This window comes from Grampus griseus (assembly GCF_964374135.1).
Source record: "Grampus griseus genome assembly, chromosome: 6".
NCBI lineage: Eukaryota > Metazoa > Chordata > Mammalia > Artiodactyla > Delphinidae > Grampus > Grampus griseus.
Window position 1 is genome coordinate 3,245,917 of NC_139000.1, and position 11,756 is coordinate 3,257,672.

At 60.4% G+C, this 11,756-nt stretch overlaps 1 protein-coding gene across 2 annotated transcripts in view; it reads left to right on the forward strand.

The window, feature by feature from the left end:
* Positions 1-11,367, forward strand: part of OLFM1 (olfactomedin 1) — a gene marked incomplete at its 5' end in the record, with an annotated part of 34,701 nt that extends 23,334 nt beyond the window's left edge. For both annotated transcript variants that reach the window (XM_082657420.1, XM_082657419.1), the window contains 2 exons: positions 3,989-4,095; positions 10,559-11,367. In XM_082657420.1, the coding sequence (XP_082513546.1) occupies positions 3,989-4,095; positions 10,559-11,233 (782 nt within the window). In that variant the 3' untranslated portion in view covers positions 11,234-11,367. The remainder of the gene's footprint in view (positions 1-3,988; positions 4,096-10,558) is intronic.
* Between the last annotated feature and the right edge of the window lie 389 nt (positions 11,368-11,756).

Here is an 11,756-nt window from a genome sequence, read left to right on the forward strand (position 1 = left end):
GCCGGGTGAGTGAGCTGCTCCCAAGGACGGTGGGTAAGTTAGCCCATGTGGATTTACACTCAGGATTGAGAGGGAAGTTTAGGGTGTCTCAGTCTGCAGGGGACCGACTAGGACAGCGAGGAGGGAGGGGACCCGAGTCCAGGTGCCGCCCACGGCAGTGACCTCAGTGGTCCCAGCAGGCAGGCAGGTGTCCCCCCAGGTTCCTTCCAGGAAGTGCTCGGGATCGCAAGAGGTCTCTCAGCGTCCCCGTCCCTGCCCAGGTGCGGAGGGGAGATGGGCGTCCAGGGTGGTCCTCGGGGCTCTGGGCCTGGGCTTGCAGGGAGGCTGCTCCGTCCCCGGTTAGCTCTTCTGCAAGGACATGTGTCTGTCTGAGCTCCCAGCTCTGCCAGCTCTTCCAGCTTAACTCTCCAGTCTTTAGGGATACAAGCTGGGACCGAGGCAGATGGGCCTGGAGGCCGGGCGGTCCCGGGACCCGTCTGCCTGCTGTGGAGCAGTCAGCCCCCTCAATCTGGTCTCTGGCCCGGTTCCTTGGCGGGCACGTCGCCCTGGGGCCCGCTCAGGCTCCTGTCAGAGGTCACTCGGGCTGTTGTTCAGAAGTGGCCTCCTTCTAGGAATAGTGGGAACCAGAGGATTTCATCTGCGGAGGCTGCTCTGTCCAGGCTCCCAGCTTTGTAAGGCAGCCCCCCTCCTGAGACCTGGCCTGGGCTCTCAGGGCCCTCCCAGCTGAGGGTGCTGTGCCTGGAGCCCAGCCTCCTCTGAGATGGACCTGCTCGGCTTCCCTTCCCTCCCCATCCACGAAGCCCAAGCGCTCGTGACAAGAGAGGGCCACTTTCGTGAACGGAACGTGCCAAGACTCTGCCTCGCGGCTCTGCCGTGGGGCTTTTTTAGATCCTGACAGTTCCCGAGGTCTTGGCACAGCCAGTCTGGATGGAGAACCAAAAATAACTCCGTGACTCAAGCAGGGCGGGCAGCCTCCATCCCCAGTGGAGAGCCGAGCCCACAGCCAGGAGTTGGCCGAGCAGGCCTCACGGGCCAGCTGGGCCCTTCTCTGCTGCCTCATCCGTGATTCTAAGGCTCCCTCCGAGAGGCTGGGGGAGGGTGGGCTCAGCCCCTCGGGCCAGGGTGCACTGGGGGAGACCTCAGCCCAGGGCAGGGCGGGGCTGGAGCTGGTGCAGACGCCCTCCTCCCGCCCCCCGGCCCCCCTGCAGACGGTCGCCCCTTCTCTGCAGCCACATGTGGGCCAAACGCAGTGGGACCATCCGGGGCAGCCCCGAGCCTGGGCATGGCCACAGTCTCAGTGTGAATCCATGGCCGCTGGCCTCACTGGGCACTTATGCGTGACGGGCATCCTTCTAGAAGCTCCCCACTGGTTAACTGCTTTAATTCCCACCACCGCCTCTGGGGTGGGTATCCTTCTGGCAGATAAGGAAGCCGCCCTCAGAAGAGGCGGCCCACCTTCCCCCCCCCCCCGCCCCGTCCCCTCTGGCGGGTTACGTGGCAAAGCAGTGGGCTGACGAGGACTTTCTGGGAGATGGGTACTTATACCTCTCAGTTCTGAGAGTTGAGTCATTTGTTCAGTCATTTGTTCGTTCATTCATTCGTTTTGGACAGCTCCCCCAGGCTGAGCCTTGCGGGGGGGAGGGGCGTCCTGCCTGGGGTCGTGAGACCCTCGGACGCCCGGGGCCACGCCCAGGGGGTGTGCAGGCCCAGCCTGGGTCGGGGAGGCAGGGTGGGTGCCGTCCAGAAGGGAGCGGGCTCTGCAGAGGCGTCGGTGTGGGTCCAGCCACAGAAGACAGGAGGGCAGGAGCGGGGTGGGGGTCTGGCTGTCCCGATGAGGGTGGGCCTGAGCAAAGGTAGGGAGGCGAGTAGAGCTGGGCAGGCGGCCGAGCCGGGCCTCACCCGCCAGCGTCACCTTCTGAATGTGATGTAAAGGATGGATGTCTGTCTCCTTCGGGGGAGGTCGTCCCAGGCCGGGTGTGGCCGCTGAAGGCCGGGCAGGGCGTTGGCGTGAGCGGACGTCTCACTGGGAAGTGTGCCCGCGATGGGGCACCAGCAGGCATCCCACCCGGGGCCCCCGATCCGTGACACCCTTGGGGCCACGGTGCCTTGGGACTTCTCCTTCCGGGCGGCAGACAGGACCACTGTCCCTGACTCAGCGGTGGGGAGGCCCTGCACGGGACATTCACACGGGGCACTTTGCTGGCCTCTGGGCAGCAGGGAGGTGGGCTGTCTCTGGTGTTCGATGGCCCCTGTTAGCATTTCCCACCCAGTTCGGAGGGTCTGCTGTCTCCCGGGGGCAGCCCAGAATCCCCCAGGGTCACAGAAACAAAGAGGGTGCTGGGGGGAGACCAGCCTAGTGTCCTGCTTCTCCCTTGCCCTCCCTCCTCCAGACGGAACCCTCAGGGAACCCCACCCCAAATTCTCAAAACCCTCGTGGGATGAGAACCTGGTCTGGGGCTCTCGTGGGCACACACGCTCTCGCGAGATTTCCAAGGACCCACTTTTTTCTTACTTCTGGTTGCTGTAGATGTTGGCTGACCTGCACGTAATGTCCAGTCCCTTTGTCCTCTGTCTGTCCTCCCTCAGATGGGGGGTGTGGACAGGGCCGGCCTTGAGGGGACAGTATTTCAGTGGGAAAAAGTATGCAATTCCTCCTGAAAGGGGAACAGGCAAATATACACTGGGAAGGGATGGGCGAGTAAAAATAGTTGAGTTCCTTTTTCGAATCTGGGCCAGAGGCAGCAGCCTGGGGAGTGGCACCGCTGGGGCTTAGGAGCGGGGCAGCGTGACTTGATGGGAATTTGGCTGTAAAGCCGCCTTTCTTCTGCTTTGCAGTCAGCTCTTAATCCCGGTCCAAAGCCTCCGCGTTGCCCAGATACAAGCTCTCCTGACAACACAAAGAGACAGAGGCCCCAGGCACTGGGCTGGGGGTCCAGGGTGTCCACTTCTGCAATCTTGTTCAATGATGCTGATGGATCTGCTTGCCCCACTTTAAGTTTGGGGAGAGAGTGGGAGGCACCCCAGACAGTGCAGAGGTGGCCATGGGCCCCTCCCCGAGGCCGGGCCACCTCACTTGGCAGGATGACCCCCGGCTAAACCACGGTCCCTGGGTTAAGTCACTGGCAATCTTCTGAAAACGCGCAGGTCTCCTCTAAACTTTGCAGACTGACCTCTACGTCTGCTAATACAGTGGCAATTTAGCAGAGCAGGCAGAGCTGGGGAGTCACACGCAGGCCTGGCCTGGAAGAAAGGGAGGGCGTCCCAGTCGGCACATGTCCCCGCAGGGCAGGGCCCACTGCTTACGTCGAGGGGCCAGTCGGCTTCTGAGGGTCAGGAAACTTTTGGCCTTCTGAGGCTGGCTGAGTTGACTTATTCCGGAAGGCTTCAGTGCTACGCACACAGGGTGGCATCCAGGTGGCAGGAGGGGGATTTCTGCTGGGCACGGTGGCTGCCCGGGGCTATCAGGGGCAGTGGGAAGGGCGCTGGGCTGTCGGGAATGCCCGAGTGTCGGTGTGGCCCCGAGTGCATCCCAGCCCGTCTCCCGCCTCCATCTGTGCGACGGGAGGGCTCCGTCACCCCCGTGCTCTCTGCTCCGTCAGTGACTTCAAATCCCAGCCCTCCGGCCCCTGGGCACCTCCTCCAGGCAGTAGGGAGCCTGCCGTCACCCTGCAGGGAAGCTCACAGGCCCTCCAGGGGGAAGGAGCGCCCTTCCTCCTGTGCTGGACCGCGGATACACTTTCTCCTTAGGAGGTCCAGCGGCTGCCGCCCCTGCTTCCCAGAGGAGAAAACTGCGTCTGGGCGAGGCTGGCTGCCCCATCGGGAGGTGCGGCCCTGGCACCCCTGGCCCGAGGCCCAGGGGACTGCACCTCCCTCTCCCCACCCGCCCTGGCCTCCGTTGCTCTCTGCTTGGGGGAGGGGGTGGTGGCCTCTCTCGCCTTTGGGGCTGGGCCCAGGCACTCACTCCCCTGCGCCGTGTCCTCTCTTACAGCGTGTGGCAAGCTGACGGGCATAAGTGACCCCGTGACCATCAAGACCTCCGGCTCGAGGTTTGGGTCCTGGATGACGGACCCTCTGGCCCCAGAAGGTGATAACAGGGTAAGTGCTTCCTTCATTGGATCTGGGTCTGGGGCAGGGGGGGTGTGGACGAGCGAAACTTGGTGCCCCCGGGGTGGGGTTCCAGGGACTTTGGGGAGAGGTCCAGGTCCCTTGCCGAGGTCCCTGTACTAAGGCAGAGTCGCAGACCGCGAGGGAGGCGGGTCGGAGGACGCCTGCGACCCCCTCCCCGCGCGCGGCTCTGCCCCTGGGAGCGGAGGGGCTGCCTCGGGCTGACACCTTCCCGTGCTCACAGCACTGCCCCCGCTCCGCTGGGGAACAGCACGGTCGGGCCTTCTTGTTTTAATGACTTCTCATTTGCGTTTCATTTGCCATTCCTTTCATGGCTGATGGAAACTCATGTTCTTTTCTGATTTAGGAGAAAAGCCATGTTCTTTTTTTTCTAGACTCTCCCTCCCTGGGTAAAGACCTCATAAAAGGAGAGAGAGACGACCGAGCGGCGCGTCTGTCTTGATCGGGATGGGGTGGGGGCTGCGTTGCGTTGTCGTTGGAGTCCCTTCGGGGCGTGGGGAGCAGAGGGCTGGCTGGCTGGGAGGGTGGCACCTGGCCCACCGGGCCCGGGTAACATCCGTCCATCACCACAGCGTCCTTTGGGAGCGTTTCAGCGAAGGGAGGTTCCGAACGCCCAGGGTTCTGGCTCTCGGTTGGAGGAAAGGAGCTGTGGGCATCCCTGTCCCTTGGTGGTCAACCAGCCTGACCGCTGGCACCCAGAGAGAACCGTCACAACAGTCCAGGGCCTCTCTTACCCAGCCCCTTGCCTGCAGGACGTTTAGAAAATAAACACTTAAAAAACAACTTCAACTCTTCCTCTGGGCGGATTGAGAAAGGAGCTTAGGAATTGGAGAACCTCTGAGCCTTGTCTGGAGGATTTTCAGTGAGAGGGATCTTGAGACTTCTGATGTCTGCTCCTCCCCCAGCCCCATTCCCACCCTTTAGACAGTGTGATCGCTTCTGTTTAGATCAGGAAGCGGCACATTCTCCTTCTGGGGAAGACGCCTGGGGGACCACGATGGGCTTTCCAGCGATCTGGGCGTCTGTCTTTTTATCCCACAACCTCCAGTGGGAGGAACCCCCGTCTCTCCCCTTCCTTACCCACCCCCCGGCAGGCCAGCAGCCTCTTCCCAGACCTCATCCCCGGGTCTGCAGGCAGAGAGTTCTGGAAGGAGGGGGCCGGCTACAGGCTGCCAACCCGGGAAATGACCAGGTCCGGTATTTTGGGGGTGAAGTTTCTTTGTGTTTTATTTTCTGAATGGTGACGGCTAGCTGGTCCTTGGAAGTTTTCTAAGAATTTAATTGGCCAATTAATTACCAGTTAATTACCAATGAACCATTTGATTGGCCAGTTGTTACCCTGACTACTCTTCAGTTTCATCTGCATGCCCCTGGAAAACACCACTTTGGTTCTCAGTTTGATTAGGAGTGTGCTCTTGCTGCAGATGTCAGTGGTAATGCCAGTAACGCAGACGTGAAAGAGCGCGTGATGTTTATATTGAAATACAAGAGGAAGTACTGGTTTCTAGGACGCAGCGACACGTGTGCCCAGCCCTCCGCTGAGCGCACCTGTGCCTGTCCTGGTTTGGTCCCGCGGCTGCCCTCCAGCCGGAGATCATAGGTGTCTCTGCTGTGTTGATGAGAAAACGCAGGGCCAGGAGGGTCACGTGACTTGCCCAAGGTCTCAGGAAAGGCTGGCCGGTGGGTTTATTAACCATTTATTTACCGCGATGTTCCAGGTTGAGTCTCCCAAGTCACCCTCCTCTCCGTTGCCTTCTCCCCACCTCCTGCCTGCCCCCTGCCTGCCCCACCACACACACCCCACTGACCCAGCAGGCCTCTTGGGATCCGTGAGCTGGAACCAATGACCTTGGTGCTGCAGAGGACGAAGCCCGGTCTAGAGGATTTCTCAGAGATCACGTATCAGGGCTCCTGGAACCCCCGCACCGTGAGGATGTCGGTTCATCTGCAAAGCCGTCGAGGCGGTGATGGGTGCTTTGGGGAATTAGACGTCTCTTTTCTGCTTGATGAGTTGATCACCGTCCAGGAAAGGGGGCCCTGGTGATGGACAGAGCGCAAGCAGGAAGGCGGAAGGGGGGCCTTTGTGGGAGCTGACTGCGTGGGGAGGGAGGGAGGGGACCAGCTCGCTGGCAGGGGACCCTGGGGGCCTGCTCCAAAGCTGTGGGCAGTCGGCAGTCCCGCCCCATGCCGTGAGATCAGCACAGCCACCAGCTCACAGCCTGCTAAGTGACACGTCCCCAGGTCCTGCCATTGATCTAGAAGGGAGCTGGTTTCTTTTGTTTTGATCTTTTCCATTTTCCGTCCAGTTTTGATCACACACAGGAGACCAATAACTCGCTCCCCCCCAAAAAAATATCAGTGTCAGCTTCAGTGCAGGAGGCCACAGAGGGCGAGGAAAGAGGGGTGTGGCCAACAGCCAGGGCGGGGAATTGCCTTGGGACCCCTGTCCGGGAGCCCTCCAAGGGGCTTTCGGGCGCCCCTGCCTTTGTGCTGACCTGTTAGAACCAGGTTAGCTCGTTCGTTAAGCACCCCCTGTGTGTAGGCACTGGCTGGGCTCCGGTGGTCCTCCACCCTGTCCAGAAGCTTCTGATGGTACCAGAGTTCCAGAAGCCATGCTCTCGTCACCCCAGGCTGTGTCCCTCCCCCGGGAGACCAAGACGCTGAGGCGTGTACCTCTGACTGTGGACCCTTCTAAGGTCCGGCATCCACCATCCCTCTTAACAGCTGTGCTTCCACCGTAGAAGTCCCAGGCCCGCTCCCATCAGACAGCGGTAAGGGGACCAGCCAGCCTCTGGCCCCCAGGAAGTTCATGTTCAGAGGGGTGTTCACTAGAACACCTCTCATTTCCCAAACAGCAGTGAGCTCAGTTTAGTGTTTAAAAGTCCTTCCCTGTCATCTAAACAGTGTCACAGCCATCCAGGTATTTTATTCCTACAGAATCTGTCTTCCTGAAGGTCGTATTATCCGAACTGCATTGGTCACACTGTTTCGTGTGGTCGGGGACGGTCTTGGGGCTGCTGACCTCGCCCCCCTTTCAAGCCTCACTCCCCAGTGAAGCCTCCCACCTCCCTACTCACCTGTCCAGCTCAGGGCTCCCTTTAGAGCATCTTTCCCACCCGTGCCGGCTCCTTGAGGTCAGGTCCTGCCAGGAGGACATGTGACAGATGCCTGCCCCGCCAAAGGGAGGAGAGGACATGGTCACGTTACTAAGCGAGGCCCTTTGGGCGGCTTCCCTCCCCCGCTCCGCCCCTCCCGGGTACATCCCTGCATCACGTAAGATGGGGCCAGACTCGACAGCATCGCCCTGCCCTGCCCTGCCCCGAGATGGCCTTCTTCACTAAAAAGCACATGGGGGGCTTCCCTGGTGGCGCAGTGGTTGAGAGTCCACCTGCCGATGCAGGGGACGCGGGTTCGTGCCCCGGTCCGGGAGGATCCCACATGCCGCGGAGCGGCTGGGCCCGTGACCCATGGCCACTGAGCCTGTGCGTCCGGAGCCTGTGCTCCGCAACGGGAGAGGCCCCACAGTGAGAGGCCCGCGTACCACAAAAGAAGAAAAAAAAAAAAAAAAGCACATGAAAATACTAGGGACAATTAGGAAAACCCCACGTTCTCCGTAAACTCCACCGTGTGGAACCGAAATGCAGTCAGGATGTGGGAATACCCAGGTTTTCTTACAGGGGAGCTGGTGTTGGGCGTTTTGATTCCAGTGAGCTGGCAGGCCACATCCACTCAAGGCGCGACATTTACGAAGAAAGAGTCTGGAGGTGGCTTTGTTTTATCTCTTCTGGCAAAGGGACCCTCGTGGGTGGGGGAGCTTGCGCACTGGCCTCAGACCTGCCGCGGGGACTTTTCTCGCCACTCACCCGGGGGGCCTTCCTTCTGCTGACAGAAGCACCCGCAGCGGGGGCTCTGAGCCCTGATGCCCCAAGGGCCCCTTTCTCCCTTGGGCTTCCCTGGCTTCTGTTCCCCGGTGTGTTCTCAGCTCTCCCCCCTCCTCAGCCTGGGGCCCCACGGTCCTTCCCGCAGGACAACGGCCACAGGGAGCTGCAGCCCGCATGGAGCGTGGCCCTGAGGTCACCAGCGCCCGGAGGGCAGGGAACGAGTTCCCATCCCTTGGAGAACAGGAGGCGCATGGCCACCTGGGCCACCCGAGGCATCCTGCCGGGCGGTGGTGGGTGAAGCGGGCATTGTGGTCAAGCCCAGGAGCGAGCGAGTGGAAGGTCGCCGTCCCCTTCTGTCTGTGCCCGTGAACAGAACCTGCTTTATGGGGTCGGTTGGGCATTTCAGAGGACAGCCTCGGGAGTCTGGGAGGAAGTGGCCCAGCGAAGACAGGCAGTGGGTGTGTCCTGTGCGAGATGCAGTCTGCTTTCTGGTGAACAGACCATGTGGCCTTGGGCGAGACCCTCACCCCTGGGCCTCTCTGAATTGAGGACTTGGAGCAGGTGGTCTCAGGGACCCTGCCGAACGTTAGAATCCCCTGGAAGCTTTAACCAGCTGATGCCCGGCTCTACCCCCAAGGTCTGTGCCATTGTTCTGGGGTGTGAAAGCTCCCAGGAGACCCAGCCAGGTTGAGGACCCTGGTCCCAGGCCCCCGCGGTTCAGATGCAGCGGTTCTGGGCGGCATCCTGGAGGGGACGGGATTCCATCTGAGCCTTGGAACGTGGAGCAGGCAGGGCAGGACAAGGCATTTGAGGTGAGATCAGAGTGAACTCGTGGGGATGGGAGGCACTGCCAGAGGTGGGCCCTCATCACGGGCCCTGGGGGTCCCATGATGCACTCCTCTTCTGCACAGAGGGGCTCACTGGTGGCCTAGACCCTCCAGTCCGAGAGCTGGTTGTTACACGTTTAGCACCTGTGCTGATTTTCTCTCCCACCCTAAATTGCCTTTTCCGAGTGTTGCCCACTGTGACCGGTTTGCCAGTTTATCGGAGGAAAAGGCTGTTTAAAAATCCTTAGAAATTGGATGCTGACTTCACGCAGCTCTGCCCACAGGAAGGAGGTGTTGATCCCTGGGGGTCCAGGGATGCGTCAACCCAACCGGGTCCCCACCATCAAAGACCCACTCGTGGCGGAGGCAGAGCGAGCTGAGGTGGGGGCGGTCAGGAGAGGGTGCGGAGGGGGGCTGTCACTTGAGCTAAGTCTTGAGAGAAGCAGTGAGCTCCCCGTCTGGGAGGTAGCCAAGAGGAGGCGAGGCGGACCTCTGACACCTTCCGCCCAGCCCTGCACTTGCCCCGTTCTAATACGTGGCCCGCATCGCCGAGGGCTGCTCTGACGGAGGCTAAGGGTAATGAAAAGCCTCAGATGAGACCCAGCCTTTAAAAAAAATGTTGTTAAAAACAAAAAGCACATCTACCTCTAAGCATCTGAATGGATGTCTCAGGAACAAGGTTACAGGTTTGGGGTTTTTTAATTTTTAACGCATGCGCAATACCGTGTCTGAAAACTCCCACATCCTTAATCCCTCCTGCAGCCGGCAGAGCCCTCGACGGATAAAAGCAGCTGCCTTCTTGCCAGACAGATGCACTGGGAACGGCATTAGCCCGGCAGATTTTCCTCTGACTAACTGCATTGCTTTCTAATTTGCTCCCATGTTGGTTGAAAATGACTAAAGCGTTTTGTGCAAAGTCTAGACAGCTTTCGAGTCAACTGGCATTTAAGCAGTCATTGGAAAGCTCTTCTTCTTGTGACCCCAAACTTGGGCCTCTACTGGGTTTGTTATCTTGGTTGATTTGAGCAGTCAGAGCCTTCTGGAAGCCCGGATTCCTCAGGGAGAGGCACCTTCCCAGGACCGGGCGTGATAGAGTGATTACGCTCAGAGCATCCCAAGTGCCAAATTAATGACGTCCCCCCGCCGGACTGGTGGTTCAGTCCGGCCTGCTGTGAGGGCCTGGACGAAAGGAGAGGCCTGACGCACGCGCCCCCTGGGATATCGGGCATCGCCCTTCCTGGCGACCTTGATAACGGCCATCCCTGCAGACTGCCCGGTGTTGTGGGCACTTGTCCTCCTGCGGGCCCAGGCGGCTGTGCCCTCTGCCACAGCGTCCTGCTGGAGGGCGGTGCCCCATGCTCCTGGAGGGCCAGCCTTCCCAGATGACCCACACCCGCTTGGCAGGAACAGCAGAGGGTGGCTGCCAGCCACGCCCACGGCGCGGCTGCGGGGTCCCAGGCTGTCGGTCCCCACACCCCTGTGCGTGGTGTCCTTTCTCCAGGCTGGACGCTTCCTCCCCTGGTGGGGAGACAGCCCTGGCTCCTCGTGAAAGGCACCCCGTGGGTTTGGAGGAAGGACGTGACCCTATTTAGTCTGTTCTCTCCCAGTCCTTCCGGCTCCTTCTCTGGGTGCCGAATCACTAAACGCCAAGTCCAGGAGGGGATGCCTACCCGGGAGGGGTCCCCCCCCGCTTCAGCACCACTGACAGGTCCGCTGTGTCCGCAGGTCTGGTACATGGACGGCTACCACAACAACCGCTTTGTCCGCGAGTACCGATCGATGCTGGCCTTCATGACCACGGACAATTTCACGTCCCACCGCCTCCCGCACCCCTGGTCCGGCACGGGGCAGGTGGTCTACAACGGCTCCATCTACTTCAACAAGTTCCAGAGTCACATCGTCATCAGGTTCGACCTAAAGACAGAGACGATCCTCAAGACGCGCAGCCTGGACTATGCCGGCTATAACAACATGTACCACTACGCGTGGGGCGGCCACTCGGACATCGACCTCATGGTGGACGAGAACGGGCTGTGGGCTGTCTACGCCACCAACCAGAACGCCGGCAACATCGTCGTCAGCAAGCTGGACCCCGTGTCCCTGCAGGTGCTGCAGACCTGGAACACCAGCTACCCCAAGCGCAGCGCCGGCGAGGCCTTCATCATCTGCGGGACCCTCTACGTCACCAACGGCTACTCGGGGGGCACCAAGGTCCACTACGCCTACCAAACCAACGCCTCTACCTACGAGTACATCGACATCCCCTTCCAGAACAAGTACTCGCACATCTCCATGCTGGATTACAACCCCAAGGACCGCGCCCTGTACGCCTGGAACAACGGCCACCAGATCCTCTACAACGTCACCCTCTTCCACGTCATCCGGTCTGATGAGCTGTAGGTCCCCTCGGCCTGGAAGCCGAGGGTCCGCGTCCTCCACCCACCTGGAAATTCCTGTGGGACGGCTGCCAAGTGAATATCGGTGAGACGAACAAGGCTGATTTGGAAAAAGCAGCAGCAGCGTGGACTCCGGCATCACGGGGTGGCGTTGCCCCCCGCGTTTCTCCAGCTCCAGCCGGAGGGCGGCCAGTGTGGGAAGAAGCCCCCGTATACACGGCTGGAACTGCAGCCCAGGGCTCCCTGGTTCCCCCGCCCTGGTCCCCTTTCTGGTCAATATACTCAAGAAGTAAGGCACTGACTGTTGGCCAGTTCTTACTGAGAACAACCCACTGTTAGGATCGCATGGACTCGTCCATAGATCGTGGTCAGCTCGATGGACCTGAGTGTCGTGTCTCATTGAAGCCCCCTCCCCCGGGCCTGGCTCGGCGGCCGAGGGGGCCACGTAGGCTAGTGTAACTCGCATCTCATCGCCGCTGCCGTCCTTGACCACGTGTTGTGTCTTAGATGCTCTGTGCTGAGACCCC